This window comes from Thalassophryne amazonica, chromosome 19 (genome assembly GCF_902500255.1).
Source record: "Thalassophryne amazonica chromosome 19, fThaAma1.1, whole genome shotgun sequence".
Lineage (NCBI taxonomy): Eukaryota > Metazoa > Chordata > Actinopteri > Batrachoidiformes > Batrachoididae > Thalassophryne > Thalassophryne amazonica.
In genome coordinates this window covers 54,955,591-54,975,872 of record NC_047121.1, presented here as the reverse complement: position 1 = coordinate 54,975,872, position 20,282 = coordinate 54,955,591, and the positions used below count along the sequence as shown (strand labels likewise).

General features: G+C 42.6%; 1 protein-coding gene across 3 annotated transcripts in view; it reads right to left on the bottom strand.

Annotated features, from left to right (window-relative positions):
• tiam2a (TIAM Rac1 associated GEF 2a) overlaps positions 1-20,282 on the bottom strand; it is a 147,162-nt gene that overhangs the window by 6,762 nt on the left and 120,118 nt on the right. For all 3 annotated transcript variants that reach the window (XM_034194890.1, XM_034194891.1, XM_034194892.1), the window contains 4 exons: positions 5,350-5,565; positions 4,713-4,781; positions 2,725-2,850; positions 922-1,030 (listed from right to left, as the gene is read on the bottom strand). In XM_034194890.1, the coding sequence (XP_034050781.1) occupies positions 922-1,030; positions 2,725-2,850; positions 4,713-4,781; positions 5,350-5,565 (520 nt within the window). The remainder of the gene's footprint in view (positions 1-921; positions 1,031-2,724; positions 2,851-4,712; positions 4,782-5,349; positions 5,566-20,282) is intronic.

The following is a 20,282-nucleotide window of genomic DNA, read 5'->3' as shown; positions in this document are numbered from 1 at the left end:
ACATTTTAACACAGCGTCTCTCTGGGAGCAAGTTTAACAACAGACAGGAATTCCGTGCAGCACGTGCACACCACAGCCTGTGCTGTTATTTAACATAAGGACTTTAAATTCCAATGGAATTCCATGGAAAAAAAAGACTGGGAACTACTGAGCTAACCCATTACTTTGGTCTTTAACAGGACAAACGTGTGATTACAAAGCAACAGTCAGTCACGTTTTGGTGAATCAGCTGGTTGAGGGTTCAGCCACGTACCTTCACTGACTCTGTGCATCATTCTGATCTTAATAAAGGCATTCTGTCGGTGCCAGAGAGGAAAATAAAACCCATCAGGACTGAGCTGTTGCTGATACAGTTTTGGAGGTTTCAGCTAAAGCAGCGGGTCCAGATTCGGGCTTGTGTGAAGGTGAGGACGGTTTCTCTGAGCAGTTTGTTCTCGCTGAGGGAGCCATTAAAGTATTAATTAGAGCCCCAGACAGGAAGCTTCCTCACTAATTGGCAGGCAATTAAGGAGTCAACAAATAAGACGGTAACACAGGGCCCACGGCATGATGGGAAGGGCGGGAGCTCGTCCTCGTGACGGCTGGCTGTCACTCGGCATCATGCTGAGTTACATAAATATGCCGTCACCTCGTAATCCCACCTTCTCTCTGCTGTGCAGTTACTCTGACGGTAACACAGCCCTTTAAAGGCGCCACTTGAACACTGCTGCTGTTTATAAACATTTAACGCAGTTTTGTGCTGAGTTATGGTTAGGAATTGCGGAATTGATTCTTTTCCCAAAGGAGGAGGATGAGTCTTCCACGGTCTGTGTGTGAGGCACCGCGGGTGTGTGGAAGCCAAACTCAGCGGAGCCTGAAGCCGGTTTGGATTCGTCTGTGTGATGACTGTGCAGTCGGTATGCATTTCGGGTTTTCGTGTACCTCTCTCCAGGACTTTCTGGACCTTGATGTGGTTGGCACAGAAGCCGCTGTAGAGCTTGAAGTGGTCAGCGTAGTACAGGAACGAACCCCCAAGAGAAAACAGCAGCCTCTGGAAAAGAGGGTAAGGAACATAAAGCGATATATATATATATATATATATATATATATATATATATATATATATATATATATATATATATATATATATATATATATATATATATATATAAAAATACCACATGAATAAAAAAAATTCATTATTTATGCAAATATAGTAGATGTTTATTGTTGAGGTTCCGACAGCACAACTAACAGGTGGATGATTGGTGTGTGTGTGTGTGTGTACACACACACATAGTTTTTAAACATTTATAACAAAGAAACAATTGAAGTTTGATGTTTTACAGATTAAACAAAAAATTAACTTCATTGTAAATAACCACCAGCCAATCATTGTACGTTGCATTGTCTTCTCTCGGATACACAGTCTGCGTGTCACACCACTCAGCATTAGCATAAAATAGTCTATTGTCTATTTTGGCCCTGGCTAGCTGACGGCATGGCGACCAGTTGTCCCTTGTTGCTGTAACACACCAACTCTGATTGGAAATGAACGACACCTGGTCACTTTGCATGTGTTTCTTGTAGCTAATGTGACCAGGGGGTGATGGGGTCCCAGCCATGCTTGAATGCTTGACAGCATTGTGAACAGTGCTGTTGGCCCATCTTCTGCTAGACAAACTAAATAACTACACCATTTCCAACAGTTTTTCTGCATTGATATTCGGTAAAGTAAAAGTTTTCATATCAGATACCAATATGTTTGTCAAAGGCTGAACCGATGTATAAGTCGGGACCTAGTGTGATGAAACGAAAGAAAGCCGAGAATTTTGACATTTGCTTTGAGCACACCAGGATGGCACATAGCATCGAAGGTTAAAAATTTGCAACTTTTACTGCCTGCCACAGCAACAACGACAAAATGGATGTTTTAACTTTAACGAAGACAAAAGTCAGAATACGAGAGATGATTAAGTGCAGAGAGTTATCCCGTTTTAAATGGGTAAAAGTGAACAATCTCTGTGATATTTCAAAGAAAAATTCATCTATGACTTTTGGAGTGTTAACTTTTTAAGATAACATCATAGCCACGGCTTCCTGTTTTACCATCATGCTGTATCATACAGTACGTCGCAGGAACTCCCCAACTAGTTAAAAACCCCCTGTGAAATGCCAGTGCCTCATGTTGCCTACAGTCTGCTCTGACCTTTTTTCTACCATCAACATGCGAACGCAGCTTAACGCTGGAATTAATGGTGTCAGTTCGAGGCAGAGCCGATGTTTTGTCAAAATCGTTTAATTAGTTTCTCAGTAAAACTGACGAACCAAATATGAGACAAAAGAGGAAGACAAAAGAGACGTGCTTCAGGGGTCAGCGTGTCCCATCTCAGAAGAGAGTGAGAGTCTGGTAAATGGAGCGAACAAAGCCACCACGCAAAGACTTGTGGGTAAGAATGAGCTGCAGCACAGGGCAAAGGAGGATAAAAAAGTGTGAACGTGTGAGGTTGTGTCCACAACATTCTGTCCTCAGTTTCTCGGGATGCGATTCAAACAGAGCCTCTGTCCTGTTGCCGCTCATTTGAGTCCGCCAGCTCTCAGTGGTTCAGGATCAATAGACCGCACGCCGTGTGGTGTCAGGACTATAAATCAGACAGCGACGCTCCCGCCGCACCACAAACCTCGAGATGTCGGAGGACGTCCGGTCTGATGTTACATCGATACCGCAGGACGTCTATGTCTCACCTTGAATTGTGACGGTGTCTCCAGGGTGTTGAAGTCTGGCGAGGAAGCGATCCTTTCCTCCAGGGTCTGCAGGAAGACCCTCTGGAAGTCCAACATCTCCGGCAAGCTTCCGAAAAGAGACTCCATCTGAGGATGAGGAGGAAGGAGAGACGGGGTGAGGAGCGAGTAAGAAGAAAAAGAGAAAACGGTCACCAGGAGCGTCAAGAACACTTATGACATCAAAACCTCTTCATAAAAAGACGTTCAGCGACACACAGAGCGTCCATTTCATTTCTGGACATGTCCTGCTGTCCTGTAATGGCCTTTTAATTTGGCCCTGTGTTCGGCGGCGTATTGACCGGTGCGTCTCCAGAGAGACACCATGTATTTGAGGTCACACTCTGTACGCTAACATCATTTGCATTCTGCAGCACAAAGCGCCGCCACAGGAAGCCACAAAAACAAATTTTCAAACGCTGTCCTCCTGGCTGTCAACATAAGTTAGCGCTCTGTGTTTTAAAAACTGGCAACGTCCACTTTTCCCGCTACTCTCTGGACATGTTTTGATATTTGCTGGAGCTGAAGGTCAAACTGGTGTTTATACCATCACAGATGGTCAGATAGAATAAAACTAACAGTCTATGGTTGGCTCACATTTTAAGCAACATTTGGCACAGCTGGAACACTCTGAAGCTCAAGGTCATACTGGTGTTGACCTTTTTCCCCTGCAACGGCCATTAACAGTAATTAAATATTTCATTTAAAACCTAAAAATGTAGGTATAACTTATCAAACTTCTCATATTAAAGGACCTCTGGATATATGCGCTCAATAACCTCAAGGTCATGCTTATACTGCCTTTTTCCCTGCAAAAATCAGAGAGAATTAAATATTTAATTTAAAATAAAACATGAAAATCTAGGTATACTTTTCAAATTGCTCATGTTTAAGAACCCATGGATTGATTAGAATAATAAGCTCAAGGTCATACTGATGTTGACCTCTCTTTTTCTCCCTATAGAGGTCAGGGGAAATTAAATTTCTTGTGAAAACAAATCATAAGTATGTACACTTTACAAACTGCTCATATTTAAGGACCTCTGGATATATGAGATCAATGAGCTCAAGGTCATGATGTCATTTCTCCCATCCATTTCTCTGTCAAAAACTAAACTGCCAAGGTTTACTTTAATAGTGTAATAACAATAAAAATTTGACTTTTTAAAAATCATCCGTAAATAAACACACTGAAATTAAAACTCTACATACCTTTGCTTTCTTTATTTTGGGGATAAAAAAATATTACAAAATTAGCATGCTAAGATGAATGTCATATTGTTATTTGCTGTTTGACCTTTTTTGCCAACAGTCACTGAATAACAAAAAAGTTTACTTTTTAACTCACTAATGTTTACACATACTGGGATAAATTAGGATGCTCTTCCAGCTCAGGGTCACACTGCTGTTTCTGAGCTACTTTTTCAAAGTCACAGTGACAACGCTTTCAACGATATTTTCAACAAACTAGTTTAGCTTTGCATTTTAAATTTCTCTCTTATTCGACCAATTTGTGCTCAAGGCCACACTGCTGTTTTTAACTTACATCTTTCCACCTGAAATCCACCTGAAATATTAAATTACAAGAAAATCCAGTCAATATATTCATTCTGTCACATCTGTCTGATGCACTCTGTCCTGTTTTTGTAAAGAGGTTTGTGTATTCTTCACTAAAGATGACTATTACTAATAATTAATTAATAACTGGAATTAATTTCTGTTATTTAAAGATTAGATATTAGTGATAACGTGTGAATCTGCTCAGAATCTTTAATGGGTGGATTTAAACCGAGTGTCACCAAGCTCCTCTGGAACGTCGGAACGTTTGTATCCTCCAGCCAATCACAGCGTTAATGGGTGGGATAGATCAGCCACGCCCCATCTGGATAATAAACACTTCAAACAATCCATGTTGGAGTGGCGTGTCAGAGAATACACACAAACACACACACCTCGTCCAGCGTGAGGAAGGTTTTGTTCTGCAGCGGCTTCAGGTAGATTTCAAACAAGCAGGTCAGATCCTACAGACAAAAAACAAAAAGTCAACATCAGCACACTTTTCCCTGAATGATTCCGATGGCTCCCTCAGCTCTGCTGCTTTCTGATCCTGGTTCAAACCCGAAGGAAGAAGAGCTGAAAGAACTCGCTCAAAGCCCAGATAGAACCATCCTGACAATCAAACTGATCGTAGTGGCATTAAAACCAAGCAGCTCATCCCACATTTCCTTTGGCCAAGTCCTCTCACTCTTCATGTGGGATCCTGAGGTGTTCCCATGCCAGCTATGAGATATAATCCCTCCAGCATCTCCAGGGTCTTCCCAGGACCTCCTCACAGTTGGACTGCACATGGAAGCCCTCTCTAGGGAGACCAGCAGGAGGCATCTTAACCAGATGCTCAAAGTATGTCAGCTGTCTGCTTTCAATGCAAAGAACCTACTCTGAATCCCTCCCAGATATTCCAGGTTCTCACCCTGTCCCTGAGTGTTGGTCCAGATACCCGACAGAGGAACTTCAGTCCCACCATCAAGTCTGACTGTCTGTATTAAAACCAGACCTCGGGTCAAACAACAGCACCATCTGTCTTCTTACCTTGACATAAGACTTCTCGGTGTCTACCAGCTCCTGGATGACCTTGCGTAGCCTCTCGGTGGCACTCATGTGCTTGGAGCAGGGCCTGACCAGGGTGGGGTCTCCTGCTGCTCCCTGCCGCTCTGGGGGCTCCTTGGTGTCTTCCATCCTTACCCTGGAACCTGAGCCCGAGCCGTCCTCGAAGGACTGGTACAGGGTGCACACAGTGTCCACGCTCTGCAGGGGGCGACAGAATAACCCCGGGATGAAATGACACACTGATAGAAATCTGCTGGTTGTCACGGCGCCATTCTGAGGATCTCATCACACACTTGATGCTAACTGGCTTCATGCGTTACATCAGACTAAAGAGACTAAAGAGATCATGTTTATGTCAGACGACACTTACTGGGCAGCGCAGTCTCGTTTGGGGGCGGGCACAAAAGGGGTAAAATATGACGTAATTTCTCTACTTCCGGGGAAAAACATGCCATTTTCAATGAGTTTTTGGGCAAATTATATGCAAAGAAAGTGAAAATTAAAAAAAAAAAAAAAAAGTGACGATGCGGTGGAAAGTGAACGTGTAGCAGTTTGTTTATGATATGGAGCACAAATGTGTTGAGGCGGTTTTGCAGGCAAGAGAACGCAACTACTCTTACAACAACTACACTTAGCGACATGACATCTCCCATCGGCCTCGTCTTCTCCACTTGGAACAAAAAAAAAAAAAGCTTTTCGCAACTGCTTCTGTGATTGCAGCTGAAAGCAAAACAGTCCATTTTTCCGTGTGAAGTTATGCTGTGTGTATATTGCAACCGAGGTCCCCATAAGTGGTCAAATCCTGCGATATCACACAGGGTTCAAACAAGACTGTGGTGCCCTACTGTCAGGATTTAGTCTGTAAAATGATGGTTGTGGTAACTTTTCTCATGTCTCATTTTAATAATGTAGCTGATAGTAGTAATAGTAATAATAATAATAATAACTAGGACTGCAAGCAGTCATATACGGGCCCTCGTTCCGCGCGACCGCCTCCCCAGGGCAGTGCATTCCCTTGTGACCAGGTGTGGGCATGTGTGTACAGGGGCAACCACTCATCACAGTTAAAATTTCAAGGAAATCACACAATGCATGAAGGAGTTATGACATGTTGATGGTTTATCCACTAGGGGGTGCTTAGTGTACAAACAGAGGAGTCAGGTGTGTTCAGGGGCCAACCATCATCACACATGTGAAGTTTCAAGTCAATCAGGCAAAGCATGAAGGAGTTATCATGAACTGATGTTCCATGGCGAAGGGTCAAAATGGCGGCGCCATAGCAGCCACAACCTTCAACATAGATAAAAGCTTTCGATAAGTTTTGGTCAGTATCATCTCTGGATGCTGTGAAAGAAATTTGAAGTGCATTGGACAAAATCCATAGGAGGAGTTAGCTCTAATACACCGTGTGGAAATCACGCCAAAATGACAAGAAAATTCAAAATGGCCAACTTCCTGTTTGGAGAAGACCCATGGTGCAAGAGACTTTTTTGTACATCTATGCAAGTCACACGTGTACCAATTTTCATCTCCCTACTCCAAAAAAACCCCTATGGGGAGGGGTTTTTGAAAGTTTCAAGGGGGCTCTATTGAGGCATTTTGCCCCGCCCATGGGCGACGCCCCTATGAATTGTAAGAGTTGTCGTGCTTGACCTGTGTATCAGTTTTCATGATGATATGACAAAATTAAAGCCGTCAAAATGAAGAACGTAATTTCATGCCGAATGGGTGGTATTCGGCACGCCGCCACACGTAACTTCACGGCGTTCATCGCCTACTTTCACCAACTTGTTCTGCATGTTTTAGAAGTGGAAGGAAGTTGATGGTGTTAACTATGTGACATCAGTACCTGTTTAAGTATAATGTTCCATGACGAAGGGTCAAAATGGCGGCGCCATAGCGGCCACACCCTTCGACACAGAGAAAAGCTTTCGATAACTTTTGATCAGTATCGTCTCTGGATGATCTGGAAGAAATCTGAAGTGCATTGGACAAAATCCCTAGGAGTAGTTCGTTCAAATACAACGTGTGGAAATCACGCCAAAATGACAAGAAAATTCAAAATGGCCAACTTCCTGTTTGGAGTAGACCCATGCTTTAGAAGTGGAATGAAGTTGATTGGGTTAACTATGTGACATCAGGACCTGTTAAAGTAAAAATAGGACATTTCCTGTTACCACCGGGGGCGCTATGGCGGAGGTGGGATGTTAATATATGCAGACCTTCAGGGCGGAGCCCTCATCATCTCCAGCAAGTTTGATGGATGCACGATTAAGTATGTGGGCCATTCGAAGTGAAACGGCATGCTCCCAAAGTTCGCCAAAGTTTGACGAACCCTAGCAGCCACGCCGTTTGAACTAATTACATTCTTTTGATAACTTTTGATCACCATGGGGTCATGATCATGTTGAATAAATCTGAAGACGATTGGATGAAATCCCTAGGAAGAGTTCGTTCAAATGTAAGTAGTGGAAATGGCCAAAAATAGCAAAAATTAGCTCAAAATCGAAACTTAAAATCAAAATGGCCGACTTCCTGTCGACATTTCACCATGACAGTAACAGACTTTTTTGTGGGTCCCGGCATGGTAAATATGTGTACCGAATTTCGTGAGGCTGCGATGAAAAAACCTCAATGCGGAGGGGTTTTTGAAAATTTCTACGGGCACTATTTCGCCATTTCACTGCGACCATGTGCGACACCCCCAAAATATTGAATTTCGGATCCGGCCGGATGACTTTGCAAAGTTTGAGTTTTTGAGCATGGGAACAGGCCAAAATTTCGATTTCAAGAGTGAGACTAATCGGGCCCTAATAAATAATAATAAACAGTGCAATTACAATAGGGTCCTCGTAGGACTTTTTCCTACTCGGGCCCTAATAATACTACTAGTAATACAGCTGCTCACTCAGTTATATTTCCCTTCACACTACTTTGTGCACTTTCGGACATTTCAACTTCCAAAAGTGTGTATGAAAATGTGAATCTTTTTTCTCAGTAAGGTAAATTAATATTAAATTTAAACTAAATTAACAAAACAAAAGGAACAAAATTTGAAGTAAACATAAATTAAAAACAAGCACAGACTCTTCAGTAACCCACAAAATCCACAGAGCAAATACTGATAAACTTAGAACTGGAAAGTGACACTGACCTAAATGTTTTTATACCCAACACAGTTCAGTGATTTTCATCTTTGACCTTTGACCCCAAAATCAATAGAGTCACCATGCCTACACTCACAAAATCTTTACATCATACATCCTTACATCATCATCATCTTTACAGTGACCTTGAACTTTGACCTCTTGAGCTCAAAAGGTTCATTGGGATCCCCGTGTGTAGCGCATACACCACGTTTGGTGAATATCGAGCCAGTACAACTGAAATGATCTTGATAAGAAGAGAAATGTCACATGACTCATCATAGTGACAGAACACTGGCTGCATCGTTTTTGTGGGAGGGGTGTAATTACTCCAATTCAGATCAGATCCTGGTCTACTTCATATTGGAGGAGGACTGATCCACACTGACACTTATCTATCACCTCATTGTGGGCGGAGTCAATGTTAAACTCAACTTCTCACACGACAAATTATTGTGGCGGTAATGCTGCACAGTCCTGCTACACACCGTTACTGCAATCAGCACGGGCCAGTAAGTACCACGAACAGCAGGTTCCAATCTGCTGCACAACAACAACACAATGCGGCACAGCGCAAAAGACAAACCGCTGCTCAGCAGGACGCCGTCGTCAGAACACACATGTGGTGTCAGAATGCACTCAACACACACACACACAAAATCAAAACACCAGAACCATCCCATCATCCATCATCCACCCCACACACACACAGGGTGAATGACAGACCAGGAAGGTGAAAGTTCATCTATGACCTCAGGAGGTTCCAACAATTGATTATTTTCATGATCAATTAATCAAATTTAAAAAAAAAAAAAAAAAAAGGTGAAAACTATCCATCAGCATTTCACAAATCCTAAAACGTGCTCAGCCGTCTCCTCTTGTCCACAATCCAAACGTATTCAGTTTGTCAAAGACAGTTCTTTTTTTGGTCACATTTAAGAAGCTGAAATTAAAGAATTTGGATGTTTTTGTTTTGATTAATCATTGATTAATAATTGCAACTCTCATCCTCATAGTAAAAAGATTGAAAACTGTCTATCAGTGTTTCACAGTTACTGAGAAAACGTCCTCAACTGTCTCCTCTTGTCCACAACCCAAAGACAATCAGTTTTTCAACTGTTTTTTGTTTGTTTGTTTCAGTTAATAACTGATTAATCACTGCAGCGTTTGTCCTCAATGGGATAAACCAGTGCGGGACTCAGACTGCACCTCTGCCAAGCAGCAACAGATGACCGACAGTCTGAGACCTCCCTCTGGCGCCCCCTATGAAAGAAAAAAAGGTCCAAACTATGCCTAATAAACTAAACGATTACCTGATACATTTTTTGGTAAGAAAGAAATAAAAGAGGGAAACTTCAGAGGCAACTTTGAATTTTTTTAAATATATAATTTCAGTTGTCATTGGTGATCCAGCCTACAACTCCACATGACGGGAATCTGTGCCAGAATCCAGACCTTTTTACCAGTTCACCATTTTAACTGGTCCTGACACCAAAACAAACCTATGCAAGTCAAACTATGTTTCTTGGCGGGGACTTTTTTTTTTGGTCTCCTGATGGAAGACTGGAGTGGTCTCGTCTCAGAGGACAAAGAACCCGCCCACGGTCGTCACCGTCAACACACGATAACGCGGTTAAACACCAACAGGAGACTTTGACGATGAGGTTGTTTTTATATCGTGTGAGGCAGCATTCTCTCCCACCATCATCAAAAACATCAAAAACGGGGCCACATGATCTGGAATCACATTGTTTATCCCTCCGGCACAATTCCACAAACTTGCATAATCTGTGCTGAGGAGCACTGGGGCTTAAAAAAAAACACTTGATTTTTCAATTTGTCACCTGTCTGCACACGCAGGCCGAATCTCTTTCCAGCGATGCGTCACCTCTGCAGCTCTCTGAACGCAGGCTGATATTTACGAGGGGATTTAACGTCTCCCTCAAGACTGGAGGAGGAGGAGCACCTGGTCTGGCCAGCGACAGGAAGACGCACACGTGTGGATATCTCTGTACTATATTAGTGGTCCAAATAACGATGAGATGATCAAAGTGCTTCTGTCTCTGAGTTTTACTGTCACGTGCCCGCTGCATACGGTGATGAACGCGTACGACTTGGAGTTGTTTGGTAACTTCCATGGACACGTGGTGAGGTTCAGGAATGTCTTCTGGTTCCTTCACTGGGTCAACACTTGCGTGGACTAGGTCAGGACAGGTCAGGTCGTGGAAATCAGCAGAGTCAGTGCGCCTTTGGTTACCGACCTCGACTTTGCAGGCAGTGTTCTGGTGTTTGCGGAGAACCTGAGTGACAAACCGGAGTGTCTGGATTTGTGATGGTCTTGGATCAGGAACAAGATCCAATGACTTGCTGGATGTAATGAAAGTGCTGAACATAACTCAGTAGTGATGTTCATGTCTCTGGATCCTCAACCTTTGAGCTCATGAGGCTGCCTGGGAATATCTTACGGAGTCATGAGTGTTTGGTGTTGACGATATCTTTGCGGGAGAATGAAGGTCCAAGTCTGGTGCTTCCTGCCTTACTGTACGATGAGACTTGGAAACCAACCATTGACCTGAGACAAGGACTGGATGTCTTTGATACGCCATCTCTTCAGAAGACCCTTGGGTACCACTGGAATGACTGTGTCCAACGCGTACTTAGGGAGTGTCACAGTGGACATTTTGGCCATGTGGTGTTTCTCTGTGCATGATCAAACAAGCTGTGTGCTTCACCTGGCTGTAGCAGATAGATGATTACCTCTGAGAGGTCGGGATGGACCAGTTGTCTAACTGGTTGGTTGGCAAGACTTCTGGTGCTCATTGGTATCGAGTATCGTGTCTTCAGGTTTTGGTTGATAGATCGCTTAGTTTAGAAAACTAACGTGAAGCGGTTGAAGTAAAGCATACAAACCAAAAAGGAGCGGCTTGAGTCTGACATCTCGTCAGACCCAAGCCGCGGTAAGGATTACATATCCATCATGATCTAGAAATGACTGGGAATTCTGCGCAGGAGGAAAGAGTGGAAAGAGAGAAATTCCGGCTAAATGCCGTTAGGAAGACACTTGCGGCATGACAGGCAGAGGTGGGCCGAAAGAAAAAGAAAGAACCAGACCTAAACACCGTCATAACTCAGAAACCGTGATGCCTCACAACATCACCACAACACAGTCTGACAGCTTGGACAAATAACCAATTAAGTGAAGCGGAGGAGAGCTGGCGGAGGACGGGAGGAAAAACAAGAAGCCTGGCAGTACCGAGACAGATGAGTGGATCCGACAGCCGCGCTCTGAAGGCTCATTCAGGTTTAACTGCAGATGGGTCACATCTCTGGATGGTGTTTTTAACTCCCTTCACCATTTAGGAAATTTAAAAATAACCACGTCAGCCTTTGTCAGTTAGAACCACAGCTCTGTGTGTCTTCTTTAAAAACCAAGCAGACAGGATAAGGTAGAGATTCATATTTAGATATTTAGCACATATTCATTGGCACAAATTAAACCTACAGTTCCTTCATTTCAAACTAGGCACATAGAGAAAACATCATGTGGGCTTTTAAACACACAAAATCCCAAACGGTACAATATCTGAACTGAATTCCATAATATTATCCATTTTCCGATATCAGCCATTCCCAAACTTCAGAATGTCGCAGCCCACTTTGAAATTTTCAAGTCTTCTCCTACGCCCCTCCAAACCTTTAATCAGAGGTTAGATCCACATATGAGACTAAGGTAAAGTAATTCCATATGTATATTGTGTTAAACAAACCAGTAGTGTCTCTCTGTGGCATGAAAATAGCAGCCTTATAGACAGGAAGGCATTGGGGAGGGTCATGAGGGCAGCAGAGAAGATTATTAGGGCCAGGCTGCCAACCATTGGTGAACTGGCAGAACAGGATTACTTGTCCAAGCCAAGAAGGATAATTAGTGACACTTCACATCCCTTTAACAATATGTCTTCCCTCCTCCTCCTCTCAGGTAGACGGTACTGTATCCTGAAGTGCAAAACACGCAGATTCAGGGGCAGCTTTTACCCAATCGCCATAAGACAGCTAAATACAAAGTGATATATACTGATTATAATACAATATAGAACGTAGGATCTAAAATACACTGTAGCATCTGGTAGCAACTTTATCCTTGTAGCATCTTTATATGTGTAATATTCTGTGTCCTTTATTTATTGTATGTTGTATATTCACAGATAGACAGTTATTGATAGGTTTATTTTTAAACCTATTTGTCACGATCACACACTTTGGACTGGTGTCTTGCACTTAATTCTTTGTTTTTATCTATTCAAGCAGTGCATCGATATTCTGTGACAGGATCTCTTAATTTTTTTAAACTGATTGACAATTAAAAAAAAAAAAAAAGTCTAAACAAGGTCATACAAATGCAGAATAACATGAAATATACATCCATGGCTTTGTTTTCTTACTTCTTGCATTCACTGGTCCAAAAGCACAAGTATTTTTACTTTTGGTTTCTCAGGGTTTAAAAATTTTAATATTGTATGACTGCACATCTCTTATGCAGTTTTAATACGTACGTAGTGGTGTGCTTATCTTTAATGGATGGGTGTGAGTGAGCGCTGCACTGAGGCAATTTTCTATCAGTTGTGAGTTGGCAAGGCAATAAAATTGAACTTTCCTACAAAATTTTAAATAAATGATTTTTATTTAATTTTAATGACCTCTTGCAGCACACCTGCAGTACCTTCACACCACACCAGGGAGCAGGAGTCCACACTTTGGGAATCACTGGCCAATAAATAAGCATTGGCTGAAAGTTTGACCTTGACCATTGACCTCGATTAGCAAAATGTCCTCTCGAAAATCCAATCACGTCTTCCCATCCACGGCTTCAATGTACCTACAAAGTCTGATCAAAATTGGGTTTGCTGTTCTCTAAAATACGTACAAAGCGGTTCCAGATATTGGTTCAGATCTGGCAGACACAGAGACACTGAGTCAACATTGGGAATTAGACCAGTCAGAAAAGACATGTCAGTAAAAAAAAAAAAGAAAAAGAAAAAGAAAAAAAAATCTCTCCATAATTACAAATTAAAATAAAAAAAATAATAATCTCTTAATCTAGGACGGGGCCTGATGCTGGCCAACCTTGGAGAAGGACTGAGACACAATGATGCTCAACTATTCACTGCATTTTCAAGTAGATTAAAAGAAAGAGACCAAAAAAAGGCCTGTCCTTCAGTGAAAAACTAAATTTTTGAATTTTAAATTAAATTTAAAGTTTTGATTCCAGATCTGTATCAACATCAACACCTCACGTCTCATCACAGGTATTTTTTAATTTAAAAAAATATCCAAAAAGTTGGTCATTATAATTAATTAATATGATCTGGACTGCAGCTCGTGCATGCTTCGTGCACGCTCCTCACGGTCCACACAAACAGAAAACCCACAACATCTGCTCACATCTCCTGTGTGTGAGACAAGAACCTGAGACCACCTCACGGAACCCCCTCACTGGTACTTAAGATAGACTGGAGTCTTTTGAAGCGTCTCTTGGTGAGACACTTAAAAACTTCATAAAAAAAGGGGCAGAAACTCAGCTGTTCGCCCGCTCGTGTCCAATCCTGCACCTCACCGTGAAGAGCAGCCGGTACAGGAGCCTCCACACCGCTCTGGCATGCCGCCGGGTCCTTCGCACCAAGGAGCAACCCTTCCTCCGCAGCCTCCCTCCTCTGGACACAGGCATCGCAACTTCAAAAAGGGCGAGTTATCGCACAAGAACACCAAAAAAGTTCAGCAAAACAACAAACACTTGAACTATCTGCCACCCAGTCAGACCCTAGTCGGGCGCCTTGTGAATCGTGACGCCATCTGCACTTTGGGGATCTGATCCATTGATCCTCCGCGTTCTGTGGAGGCGTGCAGAGAAAAAGTACTCACTGCGAGTGAGTTCCTCTAATCTGCATATTGATCAGTAGTGCAGAATGTACAAAATCCAACTCTGCCTCCTCCACCCACACTGTTCATTTTCCGTGTCCACTTCGACACTCCGCCGTCCATCGTCTCCTCGTCCTGCAGCTTGTCTGCTGGTGCGGTTTCCAGAGAGCTGCAGGACGAGGCCGGGCGCCGGCGCACAATAAGCAACAGCACAATGCAGAGGGTTCTGGTTTGTTATCTGCACGCAGAGCGGATCAGCCGAGTCCAAAGTAACAGCGAGCAGGAATGTCAGCTGTCAGAACAACAAGATCAGGACAAACTCATGTTTGATCCATGAATGAATGAGCTGGTTTGAATAAATAAAGCAGAACATTACAGGTCAAACATTAAAGGGTGTGATTATTAGATTATACCTGACATTGTTATATATATATATATATATATATATATATATATATATATATATATATATAAAATAATACTGTATATTAATTACAAACAAATCAAAAAAGTTTGAGAAAAGTCGGGGATGAACACATGAACATTTCTAGGTCACTGAATATGTCTGACTTCATTTACATCAATAGTTAAGAACTACAGACAGTACGGCACAGCATCAAGTAGGCGGGTCTCAAAAGTGCTGAGAGGAGACTGGTGAGGGGAGCCACCAAAACACCCAGACCATGAACCAGTTGTTGCTCCCCTATGGAGTCTTTCAGGAACCCCTCGTGCGAGGGGAGCGGTTACTGTCTCAGACTGCATTTACTCGGCTGTGAAAAGATGCATTCAAATCGTTCTCTTAAAGCTTTGGTTTAAAATTATAGTTCAGGAGCTATGAAGAGTTAAGTTGGATTCAATTACATTCATAAGTTTGTTCGTAAAGTTCACTGATACTCAAAAATGTGCTTGTGCCTTTTTGTTTTTTAATAATTCTCTTAAATTGTATGTAAATTCCAGTTAACACAGACGTCAGTGAGACAGAAACACTGCTCCAAACCTGCGCCACATAACGGATCAGTGAAAGACCGTCTACTGGTGGCTCGCGCAGGCTAACAAGTTTAAGAAACCCCATGTTTATGTAACGGAGGATCGTATACGTCATGCATCGCAAGAGAAGAAGTAAAGGCAGCATGATTCTCTGTCACAGGAGCAGCCAAAACATGAGGGGAAACAAAATGCAATCTGCAACCTCACCACCAGATGGCAATAAATCCTGTACACTGTAGCTTTAAAATCTCTAAAGCCAAATCCCACATCTCAATAAAACACAGTGTGAAGGGTCAGCGAGTGTGTTCCTTTGAGGTCAGCCACCCTGTGCGCTTTCCCAACACTCCCTGCTCCGCCCACTACACACGGAGGCAGGTGCACTCAGCCAATCAAGAGCGAGGAAACACCAGACGTGACTCGTCAGCCATGTTTGCAGCAGGTCCAGGGTGGCTCCCCCTGGTGGTTGCATCATTAAGGCACGTTTTCTTTCTGGAGGGAGATCCAAATTTGGAGGATTAGTGGGTTCTAATGAGTGCGGTTCTGAAGCGGTGAGATAAACCGGGGGTGGGGGTGATGATGAGCACATCAGCAGAGCTCAGAGGAAAAAACCCAAATCAAAAGAAAATCCTTCAGGTTTACTGGCGCTGAGGGCCGATCTCAACCCAAACAAACAAAGAGGGAGGGGCTGGTTTAACTCCTCCCTCACAAGCCAGTGGATCCCTGCTGATTGGTCGGCAGCTCTGGGATTTATTCCCATGTTGGTGTCACAGCGCTGTCTTCTTTCAATGAATAAAGGTAATAAATCACAGTGGCAGGGAGCGAGATGAGCGAGAAGGCGGGTTCCGCCGTGCTCCACACAAACCCATTTACGCCTTTTTATTATTCTCCCTAAACAAACATCACACACCCGAGTCTCAGAGGACCGCCGGAGCGTTTAAATAATGAAGCCGGCTTAAGATTAAACAACGCAGTCAACTGAATCCCCTCAGCTATTCAGACGAAGAGACGCCGCCGCCACCGTGGCACAACATTGTTTAGACACAAACACGCCTAAAACTCGGCACATTAATGGCAGCGTGGAAACACATGTTGATCTAGCGAGCAAAGTTCCGCTTCTGTTTCATGTTGCTCCAGAAATCAGAGAGCTGCTGATAATGTGTTCAACCAAAAGTGACATTTGCATCAAAAATAATCAGAAGTATTTATTTCTATAAACAATGAAAAACATCATGTCCACAGTATATGCCAGGAGGCCCTGTGACTTATATACCTCCCCCCCAATAAAAAAAATCAAGCATTTGCTATTAATAATAATAATCAATTTTATTTATATAGCACCAAATCACAACAAACAGTCGCCCCAAGGCGCTTTATATTGTAAGGCAAAAGCCATACAATAATTACAGAAAAACCCCAACGGTCAAAACGACCCCCTATGAGCAAGCACTTGGCGACAGTGGGAAGGAAAACTCCCTTTTAACAGGAAGAAACCTCCAGCAGAATGAGGCTCAGGGAGGGGCAGTCTTCTGCTGGGACTGGTTGGGGCTGAGGGGAGAGAATCAGGAAAAAGACATGCTGTGGAAGAGAGCAGAGATTAATCACCAATGATTAAAAGCAGAGTGGTGCATACAGAGCAAAAAGAGGTGAATAAAAAGAAACACTGGGTGCATCATGGGAACCCCCCAGCAGTCTAAGTCTATAGCAGCATAACTAAGGGATGGTTCAGGGTCACCCGATCCAGCCCTAACTATAAGCTTTTTCAGAAAGGAAAGTTTTAAGATTAATCTTAAAAGTAGAGAGGGTGTCTGTCTCCCTAATCTGAATTGGGAGCTGGTTCCACAGGAGAGGAGCCTGAAAGCTGAAGGCTCTGCCTCCCATTCTACTCTTACAAACCCTAGGAACTACAAGTAAGCCTGCAGTCTGAGAGCGAAGCGCTCTATTGGGGTGATATGGTACTATGAGGTCCCTAAGATAAGATGGGACCTGATTATTCAAAACCTTGTAAGTAAGAAGAAGAATTTTAAATTCTATTCTGGAATTAACAGGAGCCAATGAAGAGAGGCCAATATGGGTGAAATATGATCTCTCCTTCTAGTCCCTGTCAGTACTCTAGCTGTAGCATTTTGAATTAACTGAAGGCTTTTCAGGGAACTTTTAGGACAACCTGATAATAATGAATTACAATAGTCCAGCCTAGAGGAAATAAATGCATGAATTAGCTTTTCAGCATCACTCTGAGACAAGACCTTTCTAATTTTAGAGATATTGCGCAAATGCAAAAAAGCAGTCCTACATATTTGCTTAATATGCGCATTGAAGGACATATCCTGATCAAAAATGACTCCAAGATTTCTCACAGTATTACTGGAGGTCAGAGTAATGCCATCCAGAGTAAGGATCTGGTTAGACACCATGTTTCTAAGATTTGTGGGGCCAAGTACAATAACTTCAGTTTTATCTGAATTTAAAAGCAGGAAATTAGAGGTCATCCATGTCTTTATGTCTGAAAGACAATCCTGCAGTTTAACTAATTGGTGTGTGTCCTCTGGCTTCATGGATAGATAAAGCTGGGTATCATCTGCGTAACAATGAAAATTTAAGCAATGCTTTCTAATAATACTGCCTAAGGGAAGCATGTATAAAGTGAATAAAATCGGTCCTAGCACAGAAATAATGAATATTTATATTCAACTTTCCCAGAAATCAAAGCACGAAAAACAAAAACTCTTATATTAAAAGAATTAATGCCAACACTAAAAAAGTGCACTACAATTATGTACAAACATCCCAAATTAATAAAGAAAAAAAAAGGTGCAACTTAAACTCCGGAAAATGTTATATTTTATCTTAAATAACAAAATAAAAATTTTAAAACATATCCCACATCAGAATAATTAAATAAATATATGTCAACACACCATTGACTTGAGAAATAAAAATAAATATATATCCATTACAATTTCTGGGGTATAATTTGCACCTTTTTTAAATTTATCTATTTATTTGCACCTTTGGAGCACACTTTTTATTATTGGAGATTATTTTGTTAAGTGTTTGATTCTTAGGGAAGCTTGACATAAATTGTTATTATAATTCTTAATAACAAACGTGCAAATTTTCAGTATATAAGTTGCACCGCTGTATAAGTCGCAGGACCACCTAAACTAGTAAAAAAAAAACATCTTATATTCTAAAAAAAAATACAGTAATTTAATTTTAAATTTCTGATAAATCAAACTACACAACTAAGTCAAAGTCCCACAATAACCACTACAACCTGCATTCTACTACTACAAAAATATTTATAACCTTGAAATCGTGTTAATATTTTAAATTAGGTCTACAAAATATTAAACAAATGCTTTTTTCACTTTTCTCATCACCCATTTTTTTTTTAAAAGTGTCACGATAAAGAAGAGTCATCAGATGACATGTCTCCCCCAGACCCCACAAATCAGTAGCACAAAGTGTCGGGGTTCACCAGAGTTCACCCTTATGCCACATATCAATTAAACTGCTCAACTGGCTCTTGAAACATCATGCTAACAAGTGAAAACGGACTGGGGGGAGGGTATGGGCATGCTGATCGATCACCCTGTATTTCATACCGAGGGGATAAAAAGCCAAGCTCCGGTCACGTTTTACATTTAAATTAATTTTTAGAATTTGACGTTCATGACGCTCCAAAATGTCGTCTGCGTCACCCAGAAGCACAGCACTGGAGTGTGTGTGTGTGTGAGACGATTCATTTTTCATCTGTACCGATTTGAATTTTCATATGATTCTATCAATTTTTAAGATTGCTCTTGCATTATTAAGCCCTTAATTAATAATTCTAAAATGTTTCTGGATCCAAATCAAAGTGTGCAGTTAACCTGTTAGTTCCTTTGGTTAATAACAGAGTGTGTCGTTACCAGTGGTTTATCCTCTTTGGCGTCTCTGTGGCAGGACAAACACGAGGCCACGCCCTCAGCCAGGCAGCCCAGCTTGTGTTTGAGGAGCCGCCACAGGCTGAGCAGAGCAGAACCCAGGAATAAGTCCTTCTCCTCGGACTCAGACAGCCAGAACCAGCACATGGCCAGGAGAGACCACAGGGTCTGAGCCGGGAACTGGTCTCGTTTAAATATTTCTGTTAAAGTGGTGAGGTAGAGGCACGGCGGAGGGTCGTCACCGCTGACCGCCGGGGCTACAGCTGACACTGGTACGGCCGCAGCTGCACCGGACGCCACCGGTGCGGTCATCGCGCCCCAACGTGGCTCATGGTGGATTGTTGTTGGCTCCGTCTCTTGTTTCCAGCAGGACCGACTGATACGTACACGCTCACATTAGCATCTAATCCACTGACGGGGGTAAACCCAGATTATTAGCCGGCTCACAGCCAGATGGAGGCTGATGGGTTTAATCATAACACACGCCTCCGCGAGCCCCCCAGCCCCACCCCTCCCAGCACCCATCCTGACGGGGGGATTCTGGAAGATTTGGGGAGGGAGGAACAGTTATAGCTACCACGAAGCTGCGATCGTGTTTGAAGAATTTGATACCGTCTAATAACTGCAGGCATCGACGTCGTCTTTTGAAGTCAAATATTCATCTTGAGGAGGGAAATTAAATGGAATGTTCCAAGTTTCTGTCGCTCAGCCATTTGTACAAAGTTGGAATGCCTCCTTGACCGGAACATCAGATGCAACGCGGCATCTTCATACGTCTGGACAAAACAAAGTGCCGGATTATGCGTCTGTCCGCCGTATAACCTTTGTTTTGATGCAACCCATGACCGTGCAGTTCCTCAAATATGTCGCTTCTATTTATAGACCTGCAGCGACACTTCCAGGATAACAGAATTCTGCAGATGCCCACCGCCGTCTGTGA